Source organism: Nycticebus coucang, chromosome 17 (genome assembly GCF_027406575.1).
Source record: "Nycticebus coucang isolate mNycCou1 chromosome 17, mNycCou1.pri, whole genome shotgun sequence".
NCBI lineage: Eukaryota > Metazoa > Chordata > Mammalia > Primates > Lorisidae > Nycticebus > Nycticebus coucang.
The window spans coordinates 15543510-15566244 of record NC_069796.1 but is presented as its reverse complement, the minus strand read 5'-3'; the positions used below and the strand labels follow the sequence as shown (position 1 = coordinate 15566244).

Sequence of the window (22735 nt, the reverse complement as noted above, 5' to 3'; positions counted from 1 at the left end):
GTGACGTTTTCCTTAACTATATTTGTGATGAAAACACAGGCCACTCCAGTTCCCTCTTGCCCAGCACCACCGCATCAGATTCCGCGGCTCGAGAGGGATATGAGTCTAGGGGAGGAATGCTGGACTGGAAGCACCTGCTCGATTCACCTGACAACACAGACCCTTTGGGGGCAGTGTCTTCCCATAATCACCAAGACAAGAAGGGTAAGGCCTTGGAAATGCCTCTTCCTCTGGGGGGAGATGGGGGGAAAAGTGGGGAGGACTGTGTAACTGCTTCCAGCTGAATCCTCCAATGCACAATGCTTGAAAGCTTCTCAAAAAAGACTGCAACCCAATCCTCTGCTCGAGGATTGATCCTAAATTACTCCCTGACCATGGAGAAACCACACAAAAGAACACATCCTCTGAGCTTCCTGTACCCAAAAGAGATGTGGCTTGGCCAAAGCAGATGCTGGCTCCTGAGTTCCCTTAATTTAAACTCCTCTCAGTCTCACTCTGTGATTTTTGGGCCCTCTTTTCCCATCATAATGTGATGGAACGCAATTCGGCTTTGGCAAGTGGATGTCCTTGAAGTAAAAGCCCTGTTAATCAGTGAATTGAGAAACAGCAAGACAAAGTCTTTTCTGGCTGGTAACATCTCTCACTTTTGCCTGGTGCTGAATTTGAATAGAGCTGAGGTCCTCAGATGTACTGTAACCGCCCTCAGAGGACAACAGCTAAAACAAAAATATGTTATTTAATCAAGTAGAATTGCTATGCATTTAAAACGGAAAGGAAGCCTCGCTAAATGAAAGGGACTCTACTGTGAACTGTCCTAAATTCTCCTTTGCTTTCTTTGCTTAACTGCAGACAGGAAATGTCATCTCTTTTCTCGCCATTTGCTGCTTCTGGTAACACATCCTACTTTAGTTGCAGCTGCAACCGAAGAGGCCTTTACTTGTCCAAGAAACAGTCTTGTAAATCAGAGACTGAAAAGCCCAGTTATGTTGCTGAGCTGTTTCCCCCCATTCAGAATTGTTTACTTCTATATGTTTTCAAGAGTTTCATCCAAGCAGGGGTGCGCATTTCCAGGGCAGAGCAGCCACCATGGCCGTCAGAAGACGGTCCCTAACGCACCCTCCCCCAGACGGTTCTGCATACATATTTCCATCTTTACTTTTATGGAATGTTTTCTGGGGCAAACTCGCATGTTAAATTTTCATCCTCTTTTTCACTTCCCATCTCCTGAGAGTGCTGTGCGCTCTGCAGCTCTACTTGCTGAGCCAGAATGTAAAGATGTGACTGGTTTGGTCTTGCTCTTGAGCATGCCTCTTTAACTGATTTATTATTCTTCTATAAACTTCCTCTTATTACAGCCCAGCCCCAAATCTTTTTTTTTTTTTTTTTTTTTTTTTACGTATTGTCTTATCAGCCTCTTTCGGTTTGAAGGATTTCAGCTCGTACACTCCCAAGAAAGCCCCAGACAAAAGCTGCCTGGGCTGCCAACAAGCCCTTGCACACGCCATTATTTGTTATGTGTGGCTCAGCCCTCAGATGGGTTAGTCTTGGCCATGTTCTCAGAAAGAGAACTTAGTAGAAATCACTTTGTTTTTGCCCACTGCGATTTTCTAAAAAAACAAACAAGCTTTCCAGTAAAGCCTTAAAATATGCCAACCCCATAGCTAGCTGCTGGCGGTAGTGATTTTCTTTTCACTTCATGGAGAGGGGTAGCGTGAATTTTCACCAGCCGTTAACTCCCCCAAGGAATGGAGGTTCTCGAAGAGTCCAATTAACACTTTGACAGATCATTTCGAAATCCGGCACTGCTCATTCTCTTGGGTCTTGTTATGAATATTGACAAAGCTGGAAGCAGTCTACATATTGTCAGACAATGGTGGCAGAGATGATTGCATGGGTGTTCAACATGATCACTGTTCTTGTGCCATTAACTCCTTGCCTTGTCCTGTCAAATTGCAGTTTGATTTCTGATAATCGGTTATGCGTTTGATGGGGCAACGCCAATGAGTTGTTGTGCAGAAATTTGTTCCAAAAAGGTGTAGCTTACTGTTCCTTTTTATCACAGTTTTTATGATTTCAATGTCCATTTTCTTCCCAATTATTTGTTCTGTTTAATGTTCATGATTTGTTTTAAGCTTTCGTTTCGTTTTGCCCAGCGCTGTGTGCCCTGACCTGGTGATGGCGTTATTCTGTTGGATAAGTCTCGTTCCTTTTCTGACTCACTATGATGTCCTTTGACTTGAAGCAATCTGTGACGCCCTCGCTTCTTCTCATTCCCCGGCGTTGGTGCCTTAATGATGTCACATCCGTGTATGCAGCATCCCCTGGGCTTTCTGAGGGCCTCTGACCGGTGCCCTTTTTACTGGGTCTATTGTCTCATGAGACTGTGACATTTGTGTGCCCCAGCTTTAGAAGCTAAATATACTCTGGAATTGTTTCTAAAATACCTCACGTTTTCCCTCTAAGCAGAAATTGTGTCTGCTGACCAGCTAGCTGAGGAGAAGTCAAGTGTCCAGTGCCCTTTTTATTTTGGCCACTGAAAAAAAAGCCAGTGATCGGCGGCGCCTGTGGCTCAAAGGAGTAGGGCGCCGGCCCCATATGCCGGAGGTAGCGGGTTCAAACCCAGCCCCGGCCAAAAACTAAAAAAAAAAAAAAAAAAAGGCCAATGATCAAAACACACCTACAGCTCTACCCCGCAGTCTCACTGAGCGCCAGTGAGCTGGTCCTGTTCTTGAACCGCTCCACCCTGCAAACAATTCTGCATTTCCAGAGTATGTTGGCTGCCTTTTTCTTTCTTTTCCTTGCTATGTCTTTCGTCTTGATTTAATCCCATGTGTCCCTCACATTCCGTCAGAACACCGCTCCTCACCTCCCAGGCTCGCCCCCTTCTGCTGCCATTGTTCTCAGCCTCCCCCTTTCAGAATAACAGACCCCAGCCCTCTGCCCCTCTGGAATGTTCCAAGGCTCTTCCCTTCTACGCCGTGAGTAGCGTTCTGGTGCCATGTGTAGATATAGTTGCACTAACAAAGTGTGAGAAGCAGCCTGCAGAGACGCGGGAGCATTATCATAGAAAATGAAGTAATTTTCTGTCTCAGTAACTGGCCTTGCCCTTCATTACCCTGCTGGCCTTGTCTAATGTCTCCTGTCCTGGCTGCTTTTCTGTACAATTGCCTGATATCTTTCAAGCTCGAGATTCATTAGTGAAAACACAGCCAACTGCTCTGTTTTATCTCTGGGTCCCAAGATGTCTGGAGCCTCCAGAGCCAGCCCTTTAATCGGCAAGTTGATAGATGAGATGTGGTCCTGGCAACTTCTTTTTTAGTTTTGCCACATTTGAAAATACATACTATTTATTCGCCCTGTCACTATTGAGGTGGTAATAGGTAGTTACAGAGGCACTCTAGTACCTATAAAGAAGACAGAAATCAAGTTTATTTTTAGATCAGGCTTATTCCCCGCCACCCCTTCCCACAGCAAAAGAAAAAAAAGAGCTTTCTCTTTTAGGTTAAACACTATGAAAATGAATAGACACTCTTGTGCCTCTTACCAAAAGTAACAATACCTTAAAACCTGATTTCCAAGAAGACTTAAGATATATTAGAAATTAACCATGCACAGAGCTTCCCAGAAAGCTGTGCGGTATAATATAAAATGTAAACACTGACCATTGCCATTAGGACACAGGAATAAATGCTGAACAGGAGGAAAAGCCCTGCCTTCAGACTTTATTTTATAGAGAGAGTACATGAGATAGCAAATATATCAGGAGATGTCCCCATTCTATTGAAAACTCAGAACTATAGCTCGCGTCTGTCTTTGAGAAATCTGTGAAGTGAGACGTTTTCACATTATTACATTGAGTCAAGAACATAGGCTCATTACAGGCAAGAAAAAGATGTAAAACAATTTAAATTAGAGATTAAATGAATAATTTAAACTCCATTGTATAGTAAATGTTGAACATGTTTTAGCCAACATGCAAGTTATTTGTGTAAGCCATTGTTAGTTTTGGGAATTAATATTCCAGCAGGATTCCTCAGGTCTGTGAAGGATGATGAGTATTGTCTGTGCTGTAGAACAATCCTGAAGGGAACTTTAGGAATCACGGTTTACCAGTAATCCTCTCCACGGTCCATTATTTGTTCTTTCAATGCACTGTCGCCTTCAGCAGTGTTGTCTCCAAAGCCGAGGAGCCACTTTGCCTGGCATGATGGAGGTGATTCGGGACACTGTAGCCTTCAAGAATATTGAGTCATATAGTGGAAATTGATGCCCGTTGTATTGCTCTTTCAGTCATCTTGATTATGTCAAGGGAAACGTCTCAGTTTGGTGCGTCATTATTAACCACTCCCTAAGCTTGCTACTGTCCCTTTTAACCAAAGAGACAGTCTGGGGCTCTGTCTTACAGCTGAATCTAGCTGGAATGAACAATGCTTTGCTCTCGGACAATTTTTTTTTTATGGTTATCATCGATCTATGAAAAGTGGTGTGCATTTTTCTGTTTATGATAACAGCATAAAGTTACCATTTGAAATACATTTTGAGGCAATTTAAATAATAAGTAAAAACGAATGCAGGAGCCATTTGGGATATTAAAATCCTAAGTAAATAATATTGTGGGTGAGACCCCCTGGGATAACTAAAGTTATAGTATTGGTAGCTGAATGACTGAAGTTCAGTAACTGGTCTAGTGAGAGTTCAACATTACCGAGACTTTGCTTCTGACACAGTAACTGCTGGCCCCCCCTGTCGGTGGGGCAAGTAAGTGCTGCAAAACCAAGGGAGCCCTACAATTACATGTCTATTTCTCTTCTGATTTCTTTCCCAACTGCTGAGTTTTGTGATTGGGGATGGGGACTTTGGTTATGTAGGAATTTAAAGTAAAATGGATTTAGACTAAAAAGGAATTAGCCACTCTAGGCTTGTTAAACATCTGGCAAGATTCTTTCCCACCCTGGCAGCAAGCACCCCAGTGTGGACCGCAGTTAGTTAGAACCCAAATTATGGCCTAGGGAAAGTTTACCTTTAGCGCTTTACTTCTCTGCTACTTGTCTGATATCCGTAAGGGCTCTTGCATGACGGAATGTTCCCCTGGCCTGACCTTTCTCCTATTGAAACTTTACTTGTACTAAATCCCAAACCCCCAGAACCAGGCTTTCTTTGTGAACAGACTTGTCTGTTCACAGACTTGTCTTGTGAGCAGAGAAGTCCCATGTTAGGTGAGTATGGTTAATAATAGATCCTACCCCTAGTAAGATCTTACCCTTGTAGCTTAACATTCTTCAATGCTTAATGTCTAACAAATAGGGGATTTTAAAGCATCCCAGTGTGGAAGGTAATTTTTTGATTCTTATCAAGTCATATGAAGGGATTGTATAGACAGTAAGAAAGGAAGGGAAATTGGGCCTCTTCTTTTTTCCTGACTTCTAAACGTGGGCCGAATTTTCCCCGCCATTTCTTTGGTCACATTACCATAACAGAAACACTCTTGGAGATGGCTCAAGCAGAAATTCATCACTGGCTCTGTAGCACAGTTTGGACACCAGTAAGGAGTTAGAGGCTAGAGGTAGACATAGAGTTCCTGTCCAAGAAACACCAAACCCCCAGACAGAAGGAGCACAGGCGGACGTGAAAGGACCCCTAGAGGCCTTTCTGGCCACCGCGGCCTTTGGGAACAGACAAATCATACTCAGCAGACTTCAGGAGATGTCATTACACAACTGAAGACAACGTGGCTGAAAACATCCAGACATGGCACTCTAAAACAGTTTCACACCCCTTTTTCTTTAGTCCTTTCCTTCAGGACCAATGTTATAGCAGTAATATATCCCTTGACAGGGAAGACAAGGAGAATGAGGCTTGGTCGATACAGGATTCACAATTTTTGTGGGAATATTGGCAAACTCAGGTTGTTGTTTTTTTTTTTTTTTAATAGATTGAGCTTTGAAAAAAATCTGCTCATATTAATCTGCATTGCTTTTATTAGTAAAGCCTGCAGTATCATAGTCATTTTTAAATGTGATGGCACTGCAAGGAAGTCCTCAAGGAGACTTTAGAGAAAGGAGTTCTGTCTCAGGGAGCACACTCTGTGGGACAGGCTCTCCACTGCCTCTTAACAACCAAAAATTAAGTGTCCCGGGTAGAAACGTGCAAGATCAGAGACCAGGAAAGCTAAGAAAGAGATGAGGGATTGATTGAGATGATTCCAAGAACTCTTTTGAATCAGAGTTTATTTATTCCTGCTTTTCAAGGTTTAGAGGAAAGATATCCTTCCAAAGTTCATGAGAAATGCAGTGTTTAAGCCACTGTCTTTATTGATTATGTAAAATAAAATACAGTTCTTAAAATTCAGTCCATTAGTACTGTATGTGTTTATAAATTGTGCTACACCTTCCCCAACAGATTTATTTACTATCATTTTTATTTCTCTCTGTTAAACTATTTTAATCTCTAGAAGTTTAGAGTGGGCTTAAAAAATGTTAGTGGAAGTCATTAGAACCACCTTGTTTGCCTAGGGTTGCTAAGCAAAATATAGGATGCCCAGTTAAATTTGAATTTCAGATAAACCTGACTAATATTTTTAAAAATTGAGATAAAACTGAATAATTTTTAGCGTAAGTATATCCCAGACATTTCATGGGATATACTTTCAACCAAAATGTATTGTTTATCTGAGGTTCAAATTTACAAGGGAGTCCTGTATATTTTTTGCTACCTGGCAATCCTATTAAAGGGATTGCCAGTAACTTATTAGAGCATAAGATCTAGTGTCTAGGTAACATTAGCCCTCTAACTTGTGGAAACCTAGAAAAACTCCCATCAGAGGAGTTAAGTAAACATCTTATTGTGTGAAAAATATTGTTATAAACATAATTTCATAAATAAATCACTAAAAGTTATATATATATGTTATCAGTGTAATATAGAGTAATTCAAAAGATTATCACAGAAAGCAGACTTTCACGTGTCACTTTTCAGTGAGTAAGGCTCAGAAGTCAAATAGAAGCATAACATGATTAAAATTATTGGCACTTATCGCTTCTCGGCCTTTTGGCTAAGATCAAGTGTAAAATTATTGGCACTTTTTGTTCAAGTTCTAGTTTGTATCAGCTGTTATGTTAAATGCACTTTTTCCTTCTTAAATTACATAGATGCCCTTTTTTTTCTTTTTCCTTTTTTTCCCCCTCTCATTTCTCATTTTCATGGCTTTGGAGGGAACAAACAAGAATTCAGAAAGCATTAGAAAATAATAGTTTAAGAAAAATAACAATAACCCTATTGCAAAGAGACGCAGAACAGCAATCTTTCCTGTGTTTCTTTCTTCACGTGTTCAAAGTTTAGCAGACGTGTGCCATGTGTAAATCCTATGCTGAGTGTTACAGCAGTTACTGATTTGAAGTCAACACAAGCTGGCGTTCAAGTAGCTTACAGTGTAGCAGAGGGTACACAGAGATGATCGCCTGTCTAACTGCCGGGAAAAAATGAAGTCCGAGAGTAAGAGAATTCGAAGAAAGAGGGTTAGGCACAGCATAAAGGATCAACTAACCCTGTGGCAGGCCAGGGAAAGGCCTTGCAAAGTCTTGAAGGAAAAATTGGATTTCAGGGAAAGAAGGGGAAGGAGGACATCCCAAGCTCGCGTGACCGAGACACCACACTGTGGAAGTACGGAGTGTGATGAGAAAGAGGCAGAGGCTGGCGGGCAACTGTAGGTAGGGCCAGGAGGGGGGCGGAGGTTGAAACCGTAGCCTGGAGCCTACATCTATGCTAAGGCGTCTTGGTTCTAGCTGCAGACAGTGGAGTATGGGAAGGCAGATGGTGGGAAGACAGGGACCCAAAGAGGGTGCATGGGGGGCGGGGGAGACAGAGACAGAGATTGCAGGATGATAGAAATGTAGGGAGTCCATGGTTTTATCACACTAGGTTATTGTTAATACACACAAAGCATTTGAGAAATGGACTTTTGTATCGGTTTTGGATCTGAAGCATCTGTCACTACACGTCACTGGCATTTTCCTGGATGGTGCATTTTCCTGGGCAAAACCCCAGGCAAGCTGAACTCCAAACTCGAGGCTTCTCTGTCACTTTAGTTAAAACACTGTGGTGCATGGCATGTGACTGACTGGGCAAACAGGACAGATTTTGAAATCATGGGGGGCCAGGAGAAAGGAATGATAATACACATAACCCATGATACCACTGTTTGTTTTTACTATAGTAAAACTGGCCAGGAAAGGAATCTGTTGGTAGTCTCTGATTGTTCTTTGAGGGACTGGGGAAAATGATGTTGCCGGCAGGTCAGGCGCTGGGCCCCCAGATGGAAGACATGGCAGTTTCGGCGTGCGTGCACATGGTGGGGGGGGGGGGGCAGTGTGCATGGCTATAATTGTACTTTCAGCCATGCGGCCATAGATGTAGATTTGATCTAATTAATTTTGTATCCTCTTGACAACTTGCTGAATTTGTCTAAGGTCTTGATGAGATTATTGTGGAAAGGGTAGAAGGGAAAAAAATCTAAATGTCAGCCATGTAGAAAGCTGTTTCATCTCCCTGCCTGTCTGAATCTGTACCCCAGTATTTGAATTTTCTTTTCTAGAGATGCCCACAGAACCTCTTTCTCACCTAACATCTGTCTTCTCAAAAAACGAAGGACTTAAATTATGATTATAGAAACTTGAACTTTTGCTTTTAAAACAGCAGCTTAAACCTTAGAGTATTAAAGAAATCAATTTACCTTCTAGAGGCGCTTCTTACCTTTAATCTGTAGCCACTTTTCAAGCCACATCATCCTTGACATGACACTTCACCCCCCACCCTCTTCTTCAAATCTCTTCCATTCTTTCCCATCTTCTGTACAAAAACACACACAGTGACAAAGTTTTCTGACAGCTTAATGGAACTTTCAAGGACTACAGGGACTAGGTTAGGCGTGATCTTATTAACGGAACATCTGGAGTAGTTACAGATTTGCTCCTTAATTGGTTCAACCGTACTGTGTTCATCTAGATTTTGTTTTGTCCTAACAAAAAAATTGTGAAGAGTCGACTTGTTTGGATCGTGTGCAGTTATGGGAAAATAATTATTAGCTTTGTCTCAATTTTTTTCTGATAACTTTTTTTATGAATTTTTTTTTTTTTTTTTTTAAGAATTGTTAGGAGTTTTTCTTTGCAAACCTCAGTGCTCCATAGATCAACTAGTCTACAGAGAGCAAAACAATGGAAACCGGGTAATTTCCTGGGGATAGCTTTTCCTTTCTTGACATTACACATGAGGATGGCCTCAAATGCTGCTGGGCTTTCCCAGAACACAAAATGCATATGGCCTTGTCATAGAGAGAAGGCAAGGGGAAAGTGCTGCCTTCACTTGCTGTCCCAGGGACATGCAGACTGCAAGCAAGAGATGAGCTTTACCAAGTGTAGGGGCTGCTCTGAGGACTGCGAGGAACCACATGAACCTCCTCACATATAAGCACCTTAAATCATAGAAAGGCCCACGACTGAAATGCAGTTGGGTATATTCAAATATGCTGGGTGCACAGAAGACAGGATCTTAATCAATGTCAAAAAGCCAATTACAGGCACTGTGAACGTTTGTCATATTTAATTAATTATTTCTTAAGCTCTTGTAAGTCTACAAGCCTGGGAACTATCTTTGTAAAGAGACTCATTTTTAATGGGGTAATAAAAACTTTTCCACTCTAATTATTTTTAAATTTCCTATTTTGTTAAAGGATGCATTCCCTTTCAAACCTATATTATCTGCAATTACGTTTTCCTCACTAAAGTCCAAGGTAGTCATTATGAACTATATAGAAATAAGGGAAGTTCAGTATATAGTCAACCACTGACCATGCTTTATTATGGGAGAAAATGGTGTCAAGAAATTTATAAGGCAGCAAACTGTAGTACGCCTAACCTTTTGGACATATTAAAGCTTGTCATTTCCAGTCTTCCAGCCTCTTGTTATTCATAAATAATAGATAACACTGGACACAGTCATCTGGTATTTGCTAAGGTAATAAATATACCCTACGTGCTGATGGGTCTTGCACTCCATGATTTAAAAGCACACAGCAGAAATTTAGTGTAACTTAAAATATCTTATGTAATTCTATGGATTTGCAGATTCCATTCAACTCAGCAGATCCGTAAGGGCAGAGCTCTGTTGAGTGTACTGTTGTGCTAGCCATTTTCATTATTATAAAGCAGGACCTTAATTTGGGAAATGAAACATGAGATCAGGTCTTTTCTATCCAGGAATATAAAAGGAAAAGAAGCTTCCCGAGTTTCTTTGCTCTTGTCTAATCGTGCAGAGGTGGAAGGAAAAGATTTTGGCATTCCTTGAACCATTCTCAAATGTCACTCGGTGGCTGTGAGATTTCAAGGTGTTATTAGATGCAGCGTTTTGAAGGAGGCTATTCTATCCAGTAGTGGGCAGCGCCGAATATTCTGCTGTGTCTGCCCTTGAGACCCAATCACTACTGGGCTGATCCTCATCTAGGACAATTCTGTGCTCTCTGGTACCAATCAGTACCTGAAGGCCACTGTCACAGAGATGGGTAGAATCAAAAATCTCCCTCCAAGCCAGGGTAAATGAAGAGACCACAAACATTTTTCTGGCAGGCTTGGTGCTAGCAAATTAGGTTGATTCTGTGCCAGGGAAGTAGCACAGTATTTTAGGCCATATTACACACTTCTGTCAGGTACCAAGGAAAGTGTTAGGGATTTGTTTGTCTTTGTAAAAAAATAACATCGATTTTGTATTCTTTGTCAGAGTAATGGTAACTGTAGTGAAGAAATTACACATGAGACCAAAGGCTTAGAACATCAAAGGAGACTTTGTACATTTAGTTATTATAACAGATCATTTTGAAAGTCTCGTAGTACCTTGCCCCAGTGATGTCGAAGGCTGAATTTTAAAGCTAAGCACCTAGATGAGTTCTCTAGAATATTATTCATGTAATGTAGGACAAAATTTCTCAAGCTTTAGTGAACATAAGAATGATCTGGAAGCCTTGTTAAAACAGAAGTTTCTGGGCCCAACCCAGAGATTCTGACGCATAAGTTCAGGGTAGGACCTGAGGACTTATGTGTCTAACAAGTTCAGGTGGTGCTGGTGCTGAGTAGCACTGATTTAGGATACTTTCCAAGTTGGTGATGTGCTGTCTTATTTGCTACTCAAGATTTTGTTGTATTTTTTAATCCTTACTTTTCCTCCCTTGGCTAACATAATCGAAACCTACCAAAATGTGGCCTTAAAACAGGCACTCTTGGACCCCGTACAAAGCAGGCAACTTGTCAGAAATTTTAGAAACCCTGCTTTTAATATCATTAGTTGAGCATTAACATGTCTCCTGTACAATGCCAACTGGTTTACATACATTCGTTTGTTTAACCTAGTTAATCCTTCCAATAATGCTCATCTTATAGCCGACACTACTGGGGCTTAGTGAGATTGAGTAACATGCCCAAACTCACACAGCTAGTTATATTTGTAGAGACAAGCCTCGAACCCAATTCTTTATGTTCTCAGAGTTTATGTTCTTAACCAATAAAACCCAGCCTCATATATAACCAAAAGCAATACTTCTAGCACATTTCAGTTGGCAGTTTTAATACCCCTAAAACTGAATATGAAAACAGACCTTTTCCTCATATTCCCTTTATCTTTGCTTTGTAAAGAAAAATCAAAGCACCCCAAATAAGGGAATCACCCAAATTTCACAATTTTTTTTTTTTTTTTTTGGCCGGGGCTGGGTTTGAACCCGCCACCTCCAGCATATGGGACCGGCGCCCTACTCCTTGAGCCACAGGCGCCACCCCAAAGGAGATCCACTTCCCCATTGAGTAGATTTGATGCCTTTTGAGACCAGGAAGTGGAACATCGAAATGCTGTGCCCGATTTCAGAGATCACGTAGTTGTTGGGTTTCCAGACTTACTAAGAAAGACAACCTCCAAAGGCAGGAAAATACACCTTGCAAATCCTGTTAAATCTTGGCCTATCTAAAATAATCATTGAAAAAAATAATAGTAAAAAATAAAGTAATTTTTACTTTTACAGGGATGGTAAGAGTTCTAACATACGAAACCACAAGCCAGCATTCCAGGGCAAGGCTTTTAAATATTATCTTATCATCCCTCTCAGTCTAGACATCAGTCCGTGCTCTGGGGCAGCACTCCCAGGGTCAAGTCTAAGGCAGTGGAGCAGGGGAGGAACAGGGCACTCAGGTTGGCACAGAGGGAAAAAGAAAGATGTTTCTTTTCAAAAAATGTAATGTTTCATGCTCTCCCTCTGTTCCTATGATGACATCCTAACCAAAAAAAAAAAAAAAAAAATACTTTGCTTTCAAAGCGATGGTTCACCTGGCGTCAACCACCGTAAGCATTATTTCAGTATGCGAGTTTTAAAATAGCTCCTGAACTGAGGATATTAAATAGCCAGGCCAGGAAGCTGCCTCTGCTTGGCGCAGTCAGTCTTAACTTTATACATCTTAAAGACCATGGCCCTCCCAGCATCTAATCTTCAGCCTGCCAGGAAAAAAAGAAAAATTAAAGGAAAAGGAAAGTTTGAGTTATAAACTCTGAGACCATTTCCATGGCAGTGTATTCCTAAGCCATCTGGTTCACATTATGCCATAAGACAAGAAGAAGGCTGCTTCCCACCGAGATAACCACAGAGAATTCCCATTTCGCTTTCACTGTGGTCATCTCGATTGGCTGGGGTGTGGCTTTGAGAAGAAACTGTCTTCAGTTAGGGGTTTTCCCCTATTTGTTTTCTTCTTTGCTTCATCGGGAGGATGGCAGGCCCTGCATGGTGAGTGGCAGAGACTCTTGGCTCGAGACGAGTTCATTCATTCGTGTTGCCTTGCCAGACCATGAGCCTGGCTGGCATTTTGTTACAATAAGATTTTCAAACAAGAAAAATTAAGTTGTTAGATTTCATTTACCCAAGTTGTTATGAGGATTTCAAGGAAATTGCAGGCTTGTCCTACTCCAAAGCAGAATCAAGAGTCTATTTTTAGGGGCTCCCGCTCTGGGGCCTTTCTTGGTGCATTGCCATCTTTCTGAGCTCTCAGACCCAACACAAACTCTCTGTGGCTCTGCGATGGAGGAAATGTCCATCCTCCCTTTTGCTTTTGCACGTTTCTCTGAAAGACACAGAGAGGCTTTGTTGTCTTTGTGGTCACTGGGTTCGCTTTACACAGATGCCTATTAATCACTTCGCTATGGAGACAGACACATCCATCATATCACAGCAGCTCAGAAACAGGCAGCCCAGTGAGTGGCTGAGATCCGGAAAAATGCACACTTCACCATTTTGAGCCAGTGGCTGCATGGGTCTCCGGCACTTGGGACGATAATAGCGGTGAGGGTCGGTAGGGGTCTTCTTGCTATTTAGCTTAACAGGTGCAATTGATTTTCCATATTTGTGTATTTTCTTGTTTTGCTATTTTGATAGGACAGATAACATCTCCCAACTCTATAGGTAAGGTGCAAAAGATAAGCATACTTGAAGACTGAGGATTTTAATTTTAAAAACAGTAATAATAGATGCAGGTAGACTAATTGTGCTTTTGATGCAAAGATGCTGACTCTTTGAAGCCCATAGTTTTTTGGTAATGAATTCAAGGTTGGACCTGAGCAAACTGAAAGTCAGCTTTCTCAAGCAAGAAGACCCAAGAAGACCCTTGACTGTCCCAGAGCCTGGCGCTGGGCTCCCTGTTCAGGCCAGTGCTCATAAGATAGATTAACCAAGAACTTTCCCTCCCAACTGACAGATTTTCTGAACATCTTTTTCAGTCATTCAAGGCTATTCCCAGTCTGCTCCCAAACGATGTTGCCAGCTCTAACCCTCATTTTTCCTTCACTCATTCATTCTTGTTCATTTGCTGTTCGCTTAACAGATGGACACTGAGCACCTTTCTGCCTGGGGATTCAGTGGTAAATTCCTTACTCGTAGAGCTCTCTAGGTGAGAAAAACAGGCGTGTGATGGTTTTAGGATAGAGGAAGCAAAGAGCTCTGGGGACACTTGGGGAAGGAGGAGATCGCCTGGTCTGAGTTGTGGAAGGCTTCCCTGTTTAAACTGAGGCCTAGGGACAGGATCTGATGAGCAGGCAAGAGGGCAGTAATATTCCACGTAGAGGTAACAGTCTGGAAGCAAGTTAGAAGGCAGGGTAGCTCATGCCTACCAGCTACCTTACTACAAGTAGTAAGAGAAGAGAAAAGAATTAGACTCTTCACCATTACTGAATACAGACTTTACCTTCCGGCTCTCCGAGCCTTGGTCCTCATTGCTTTCCAAACTCCGGGTGAAATCTTCTGCATCCCTAAGGTCTTAAGGTCTAACTTAAATGCCATTCTTAAGGTCTAACTCAAAAGTAGAAGTGACGTACCTCCTGACACATCCACTCTTGGCTGGAGTTGTGTAACAGGCACCTGTCTGCTCTCTTACTGGTTTATCTCCCATTGACCCTGTGTCCCCAACACCTAGCTCAATGCTTTAGTGCACTCAAGTAAATGTTTACTGACAGCAGTTACAAAGATGCTCAAACCAAAAAAACCTGTTATACAGGAAGGTGATAGTAAAGACAGGGAGAAGATCACAATCTAACCCTAAGTTAGGGGCCTGGCGCTGGGCTCCCTGTGCAGACCAGTGCTCACAAGCAGGGCTATTAAAACCATATTTTTAATAAACAACCTGGTGTTTGATAATTTCAGAATTATTCACATGATCTTCATAAGACAGGTCAGAACTACATGGAACTTCCTCTTTTTTAGAGTTTACAGTTGCTTTTATTTTGAATTACACGTTGCCGGTGGAGGGGAAGGCTCTTTCATAATCTTTTCATTGCTTTGGCCTCCAATAATCTTCCAACTGCCTCTTTGAGGCCTCCTTCCAGCATCTGAAAATTCTCTCACCTCAGAGGGAAGAAAAAAACAGCATTCTATTCTTTCTCAGTTCTGCCAATTTAAGGTATGATTTCAGTAAAATCTCTAAGCCATTGTGTGCCTTGCCTGTAAGAGGAAAGTGGAAAGAATAACCATTTAGCACCTCATGACTGGTGAGAACTAACTGGTGGTTAATGAATCAATGCAAAGGATTTTTTCAGATGCTTCGGTTTCATTTGAAACTATCCCGGAACCAATTTCTTTTCATTTTTGAAAAAGTTTCACATCTTATTTTTTGAGCAAATACTGAATATCATAGATTTTGTTTCCTTTCTCTGAAGGATGCTACTAAGCTATCTCTGGTTACATACTTGGAGATGTAATTTATTTCTGTGACTTCAAAAGCAAGTTGATAGTCACTCCAGAGACATTCATTCAAGTATGTCTCTGCTGTGTATTGAAGACTCGTTCACTCAACCATCATTGTACAGTTACCCAGTGAAGAGCCCTGTGGATAGCCAGGGTATAAATGCTAATGAAATATGGTGCCTGCCCTCAAGGAGTTCATTGTAGGAATATTACTCCACTGGGAATCTAACTATAATGGATGCATTTTGCTCATTTCCCACTTTTTGTTGTATTATTTTAAAATTCAAGATGTATAGGCAGTCCTGAAAGAGAAATATATATTCTCTTGTGTTGCTTCAACATCTCATCTCACTTCTTTGGCCACACTTGGACAGCACAAGGTTTGGAGCTGGAAGCACATGTCCCCCTCTCCTCTGGGAGACCAAGATGAAGTGGAGCAGCCATGACTGTCACTTGGAAGCCCTTTCTGAGCCACTAGCCCACCACTTCTCCGCATCTTCTTTTGATTGGCCCAACAAACCACAGCATTTTAATCTCTTTCCTATTCTTCATTTTGTTTGAGTTTGGTTAAACCACATTACAGATGAAAAAACTGGGCCCCAGAGATGTTGAGTCACTTGCCATAAGGTCCCCAGCCAATAAACTGGGGGCCTCAGACTCCAGGCCCTTTGAAGCTCTTCTTTGTTTCTTTCTCTGACAAGTCTGGTGAATTCAATTCACAGTGGCCATGCCCCCAAATTGATCTGATCATTTCCGCGAGTGTGCCTTTGACTTTTTTCATGATCTAAGGAGAAGGCTTTAAGTTTTGAAAGCCTTTATAAAAATAACTTGGACCTTCTTATCTTCTTTACCTTAACCTCTGATCTATTTCTAACTCTGGATGCTTTGGAATTTGCACAAGCAGATGAGGGGAGCCCCTCTCCCCTACCTACCCCAGGATGTCTAAGGGATAAAGAGATGAAGAAATGTTTTCAAAGGCACTGTTAACAAAAGGAGATGGGGAGGGGGAAATGTCCCAGACCCTATTTCCCTCAAAAGTCAGATCCTACTTGACTTGTTAATAACCAAAAACTTGAACTCAAATATCATTCACTAAAAAAGTTTTCCCCAGTGAAAGAGCAAGTGGTTTCCTTGAGTCTACAGTAACTAAGGACCTTCAGACATGAACGAAGAATGATATTTGGGAGCTAAAAGTAAAGAACCAATGCATAAATATGAAAATTTTGCAGTTTCCCAATGAAATAAATGAATTTCTCTAGCTTTACTCTTTGCATGTTCTCTTAAACTGAGAGGGCAATCTAAATTGAATGCCACAGTCAACTGTTACTACCTTTCTACCATAATTACACATTTACCAAGAAGACACTATCCCCCCTAAATAGGGTTGCCTGGAAGGGCTCCATGAAATACTTATTGCCATGAAAAAGTTACCTAGTACCCCTATCAGTGGGGTCTATCTAGCCTGGGTTAGACTCCAACTGAAATCAATAAGGCAAATTAAACCCTTTTTATTCACAGGTGTACATTTTTTGTGCAATTATATGTAGGTGGTTAAAAATGATATTCAGTAGTCCCCATGCACGATCAAAATTGAAGGAAAATCAGTTGCTATTTAGCATAACAACAAGGAAATGCAAATTTAAGGAAGAAATTTTCATTAGCACATTTCCTTGGTGAATAGCTATTAAGACATATTTGAATGCAAGGTACCCCGCTGTTTGGGGAGCACCACACATAAAAAGTATGAGTTATAGCCAAATTTCTCTGCTGTGTTTTGCTTCTAGTCTCTACCGCTTAAAAGCCCATGAAGATAAATCCGGAAATATTTTTTAAATACACATTTGGAATCAGCCTTAACCATCGTGGTGAACTGCCTCAACTGCCCTTCATTACCAAGTATCTTTTGTTTAATCACAGACTCTTTTGTTTCTTGAGCAATACTTGTTCCTTCTATTTATTACCATACCTGAAGTCACAATCCTTTGTTGCAGGATGATCATTTCCAGAGCGACCAACTGTGATGTCACAATTGAGGGGGGGAGGACTGTTCCCAAAAAAAACAGAAAGTGAATGTGCTTTTCAGTCTGAGGTTTCTGGGTTTTGAAGCCATCACTTTAGTAATCAAAATATTTTAGCAGAAGAACCCCTGTGACAAAGCTGCATTTATTCAAGGTCTCGGCTGTGACATAAAAAAACATTTCAACAGAAGTTTCAGGGTTGCGTGTTGTGGGTTTGAGAAAGGGTAGAGATTTTATTTCATTTCATTTTAATTCTGTGCCACGGATATCTGCCAGTAAAATACATTAAACATATTCCAGAAAGAGTTGATTTAGTAGATGAAAAATGTGTCTCTGGAGACCAGAGAAGGTACATTTTCTGTCTTGCTATGGTTTCCATAATAGGAACAATGTTTACATATCCTCAGCCCATGCAGTGCTCTGATGGATTCGTGTTCTTGCACTCTCCAGAGGCAGGAATTGAGGTATTTGAGATTTTATTTTTTAGCTACTGCATCAAGCACTTAAGATCTGGCAATTGTGATGTGTATTCTCACTTGGTATTAAAAAATAAAACAGCTCCAGCGTTTGCATCTGATTAGAGCCGCTCAGCTTGGTGGCTGATTAAACAGGAGCAAGGCGAGCTACTTCTTCGGAAGCAGCATCTTGATTAATGGAGTGTAAGTTTACGGACGGGTGTAGTCACATAATTTTTATTAAATTGAAGAGATTAGCTCTGCTGAAGAAGCTCACTGTGACAACAAACTCTAGGCACGGTAATGGAATTTGACGCTTCTCATACCCACTACTGGGCCCCAAATGGTCTTCTTTCTAAATATTCTTTCTGTTCCAGTAAGGAGAGAAACTCATTCAAATATTCAGCCTATTCACCTGAAACTGAGTATGCATGGGTTTGTTTTCTGAGAAAGCGATGAAAAAATCAACATAAACATTTTATTGTTGTTGTTGCAGTTCTGGCCAGGGCTGGGTTGAACCTGGCACCTCCAGTATATGGGGCCAGTGCCCTACTCCTTGAGCCACAGGCCCCGCCCAGCATAAACATTTCTAATGTGTAAATTTTAACTGTTTTCTTTAAAAAACAGCACACTCTCTTGGCTCTCTTTCCTGTCTTCTCTTCGCCTTCCTCTAGTAGCTTGAAATGCAAACATAATTTTTTCCAGACAGAGACCCTGGGGCCCACAAGGAGGTCTTCAGAAAAGACCCTGACTGGAAGTCTGGAGGGCTGTGTGATTTGTTCGTTTAACATGCATAATTTGTTGCCTCTTCCTCCAAATTCAAAATATCTTGATTATCTCAATTCTGTGAGGGGAAAATTGAAAGACGAAGAGAGAAAGTGAGATAAATGACTTTGGAAAGCCGAATCCTGCCATATTCCACGGAGGGAAGCCCAGTAGATAGAGGTGAACCAGAGAGTGCAAAGCACTTTTTCAGAAGGCAAAGGAGTCTGCTTGCACACCTCCGGGCGGGGTGGGGCTGATTAATGAGCTCATGTTTGGCAAGCTGAGCCTTGGAGACAAGCTATGCAGAGGTGCTATTGTCACTTACTGCTGTTATTAATTAACAGGGTGAATGCAAACAAAAATAAGCCCCTGGTGTGCCTTCCTCTCTTAACACCATATGCCGTGTCTGTTGCAGGAGTGATTCGGGAGAGTTACCTCAAGGGCCACGACCAGCTGGTTCCCGTCACCCTCCTGGCTATCGCTGTCATTCTGGCTTTTGTCATGGGGGCCGTCTTCTCGGGCATCATCGTGTACTGTGTCTGCGACCACCGGCGCAAAGACGTGGCCGTGGTGCAGCGGAAGGACAAGGAGCTGACCCACTCGCGCCGGGGCTCCATGAGCAGCGTCACCAAGCTCAGCGGCCTCTTTGGGGACCCCCAGTCCAAGGACCCCAAGCCGGAGGCCATCCTCACACCGCTCATGCACAACGGCAAGCTGGCCACGCCCAGCAACACGGCCAAGATGCTCATCAAGGCCGACCAGCACCACCTGGACCTGACGGCCTTGCCCACCCCGGAGTCCACGCCGACGCTGCAGCAGAAGCGGAAGCCGCAGCGCAGCAGCCGCGAGTGGGAGCGGAACCAGAACCTCATCAACGCCTGCACCAAGGACATGCCCCCCATGGGCTCCCCGGTGATCCCCACGGACCTGCCGCTGCGGGCTTCCCCCAGCCACATCCCCAGCGTGGTGGTCCTTCCCATCACGCAGCAGGGCTACCCGCACGAGTACGTGGACCAGCCCAAACTGAGCGAGGCGGCCCAGATGGCGCTGGAGGACCAGGCCGCCACGCTCGAGTATAAGACCATCAGGGAGCACCTCAGCAGCAAGAGCCCCAACCACGGGGTGAACCTCGTGGAGAGCCTGGACAGCCTGCCCCCCAAGGTTCCCCAGCGGGAGGCCTCCCTGGGCCCCCCGGGAGCCTCCCTGTCCCAGAACGGCCTGAGCAAGCGGCTGGACATGCACCACTCCTCCTCCTACGGGGTCGACTATAAGAGGAGCTACCCCACGAACTCGCTCACGAGAAGCCACCAGGCCACCACGCTCAAAAGAAACAATACTAACTCCTCCAACTCCTCGCACCTCTCCAGAAACCAGAGCTTTGGCCGGGGAGACAACCCACCCCCCGCCCCGCAGAGGGTGGACTCCATCCAGGCGCACAGCTCGCAGCCGTCTGGCCAGGCCGTGACGGTCTCGAGGCAGCCCAGCCTCAACGCCTACAACTCACTGACCAGGTCGGGGCTGAAGCGCACACCCTCCCTAAAGCCGGACGTTCCCCCCAAACCTTCCTTTGCTCCCCTTTCCACATCCATGAAGCCCAATGACGCGTGTACATAATCCCGGGGGAGGGGCTCAGGTGTGAACCAGCAGGCGAGGCCAGCGAGGCGCCCGCCCAGCTCTGCCAGGCTCTCAACTGCCTCGAGTAGCCACCAGACCAAGACGGCCCGCAGTGGAGCCGAGGACGCTGGGGCCTCCCCTCTGGGACACGGGGAGACTCACGACAATTGGGCCACAAGGTTGGGTGAAGGTTTGTGACAACGGGGACTCAACCTCCATCCTCTTCCTTCACTCTTCCCCACACCCCACACCAGATGGGACCCACAAAAGACTTCAGTTATCATCACAAACATGAGCCAAAAGCACACACACACACACCCCCACACACACACACCATACACACAGAGGTGAACAGCAACTGTAACATTTTTTGTTATGTCCAGGACTGGACGGGGGTTACCAAACTGGGCTAGCGCCCCAGACTTGCAAAACACAAATACATGTTAAAAACAAAAAAAATCATGAAAATCTAAAAAGACAAAAAAAAAAAAATAAAGAATTCATTGATCATTCTAACTCAGACTTTTAACAATGGCAGAAGTTTACTATGCGCAGATACTGTGAAACGCCCACCAGTGTTATAGCTTTCTGTTCTAGCCGACGAAGACGTGTAGGGCAACTATGTCATGGGTTCTGCCCCTCCTCTCTTTTAATGAAATAACGTGACCGTTAACGCAAGTAACTATTTATTGTTCACCCTTTTTTTTTTTTCCTTAAGGACTCTTCCACATGTCCTCCTCCAAACAGCTCTTCAGAAAGCCCATTGAAAGTTAAACTATTTAACGTGAAATCCATTAACTGGAATAATTGAGTTTCTTTATTTTTACAATAAATTCACTGAGTAAATACTTTGGAGCTGGAATTCTGAGCTTTGTGTTTGGACTGTTTGATCTGTAGCTAAAGGAGAACGTTAAGAGGGAAATATTTATTTAAATCTACCAGTTACTTTGCTGGTCAGGTTTCTGGCCTATAACATGCAAAAAATTAAAGTCCTTCCAGATGTCTAACTTCTGAAGCAACCAGGAGCGAAACTTCTAGAATGGCACTGATCCCACTGGTGCCGGCGATGGCTTGGTTCATGGTTCCCACTATCTCTGTGAAGGCACCAGCTTGCGATCCGCCATCTCATTTCACCTTGCATGTGAGACAGCAAACAAAATCCACAAATGGTGTGAACTAATTACTATGCTGGCTGCTCCCTTGCATAAATTAATGGTTTGATCACACGGGTTTTTTGTGGGGTTACATCTGTGAATAGCCCGTTTTCCACATGTAAATTTGTGCCTTACACCTTGAGTTGTGTACACTTGTAAACTGTCATGATCAACTCTTCCGCCCTTTTGAAATAAATGCAGATATTTATTTAGCCTGCCCCCCGCCCCTTCCCCCAATCCAGCCCTCTGGAAGAGCAGAGTCAAGCAGATGGAAAAAGAATGCAGTGGTGATGGCTGTCCCACCACAGCCTGGGAAAGCCAGGCAGCCCCTGCCCTCCAATTCATGCTGCCTTCTAGTTGTGCCAACTCAGACCACCTTTGGCTGTGCTGCCAAGCATGGACCCCAGTGTTGTGGGTGGAAAAATCCCCCTTCTTCCTCCAGAGCTCCCCACTTCCCTTAGATCAGGCATCCTCAAACTGCAGTCTGCGGGCCACATGAAGCAGTGTGAATTGTATTCGTTCCCGTTTTGTTTTTTACTTCAAAATAAGATATGTGCAGTGTGCATAGGAATTTGTTCACAGTTTTTTTGTTTAAACTATAGTCCAGCCCTCCAACGAACGGTCTGAGGGACAGTGAATCGGCCCCCCGTTAAAAAAGTTTGAGGCCGCCTGCCTTAGATCATCTCAGTATGGTGATAGCCTCATTAGCCGGCATGGCCCAGTCCTCATTTCTACTGTGTCCACTGGCTGGAGAACACGCTGTGTGGTTGAGAGGCACCTGGGAGGAGTCTCCAAGCCCAGCGCTCGTGCAGTGCACGCAAAGAGGCGAGGAAATAGATGCAGGCAGGCTGGTCCCTGCTGTGACACACGAGGAACTCCAAGTACAAGGCCAACCACAAAGGATGCTGCAACAACCAGTAATGGGGCAAAAGATTTTTTATTATTTTTAAATTTCTTTACCCTTTTGTTGTTATGGTTTGTCGTGGGGGAGGACCCTTGGTTTTCATCTGCTCAAGCCCACAGGAGGGACTTTTGTTCACTCTATCAGGAACAAAAGAATTGTCAACATACTATGAACTGTGAGCATTGTTATTGTTTTTGTTTTTTTTTTTTAAACAGTTCTTTGGTGATCTCTTTGTCTCTTTATTTCCAGCTTGATCTGGAATTCAAATTTAGTTTTGTCATTTAAAAAAAAAAAGTTGAAAAAAGACTGACGGGGACAATTTTGAGTTGGAAGCAAAACGGTGGTGCCTCCTTCATCAGTGAGACCTGGGCGTGTAGCTCGAGGTGAGCGTGCAGCCCTCTTTCCCAAAACCCATTGCAATTTTACTATTGCTTAGGGTAGGTTTTTTTACACTTTTGTTTTTTTAGTGGAATCAATGTTCACTTCCTATGAACTCTGTCCTCTGAAACCCTGGAAGTCTTTTCTAGAAACTGAAACGTTTTCCTGAAAAAATGCAGAAGTTGGGAAGACGA

General features: G+C 43.2%; 1 protein-coding gene across 2 annotated transcripts in view; it reads left to right on the top strand.

Moving 5' to 3' along the window:
* SEMA6A (semaphorin 6A) overlaps positions 1-20953 on the top strand; it is a 126156-nt gene extending 105203 nt beyond the window's left edge. For both annotated transcript variants that reach the window (XM_053566537.1, XM_053566536.1), the window contains 2 exons: positions 40-204; positions 18907-20953. In XM_053566537.1, coding sequence (XP_053422512.1) covers positions 40-204; positions 18907-20105 — 1364 coding nt within the window. In that variant the 3' untranslated portion in view covers positions 20106-20953. The remainder of the gene's footprint in view (positions 1-39; positions 205-18906) is intronic.
* The last annotated feature ends 1782 nt before the right edge of the window (positions 20954-22735 follow it).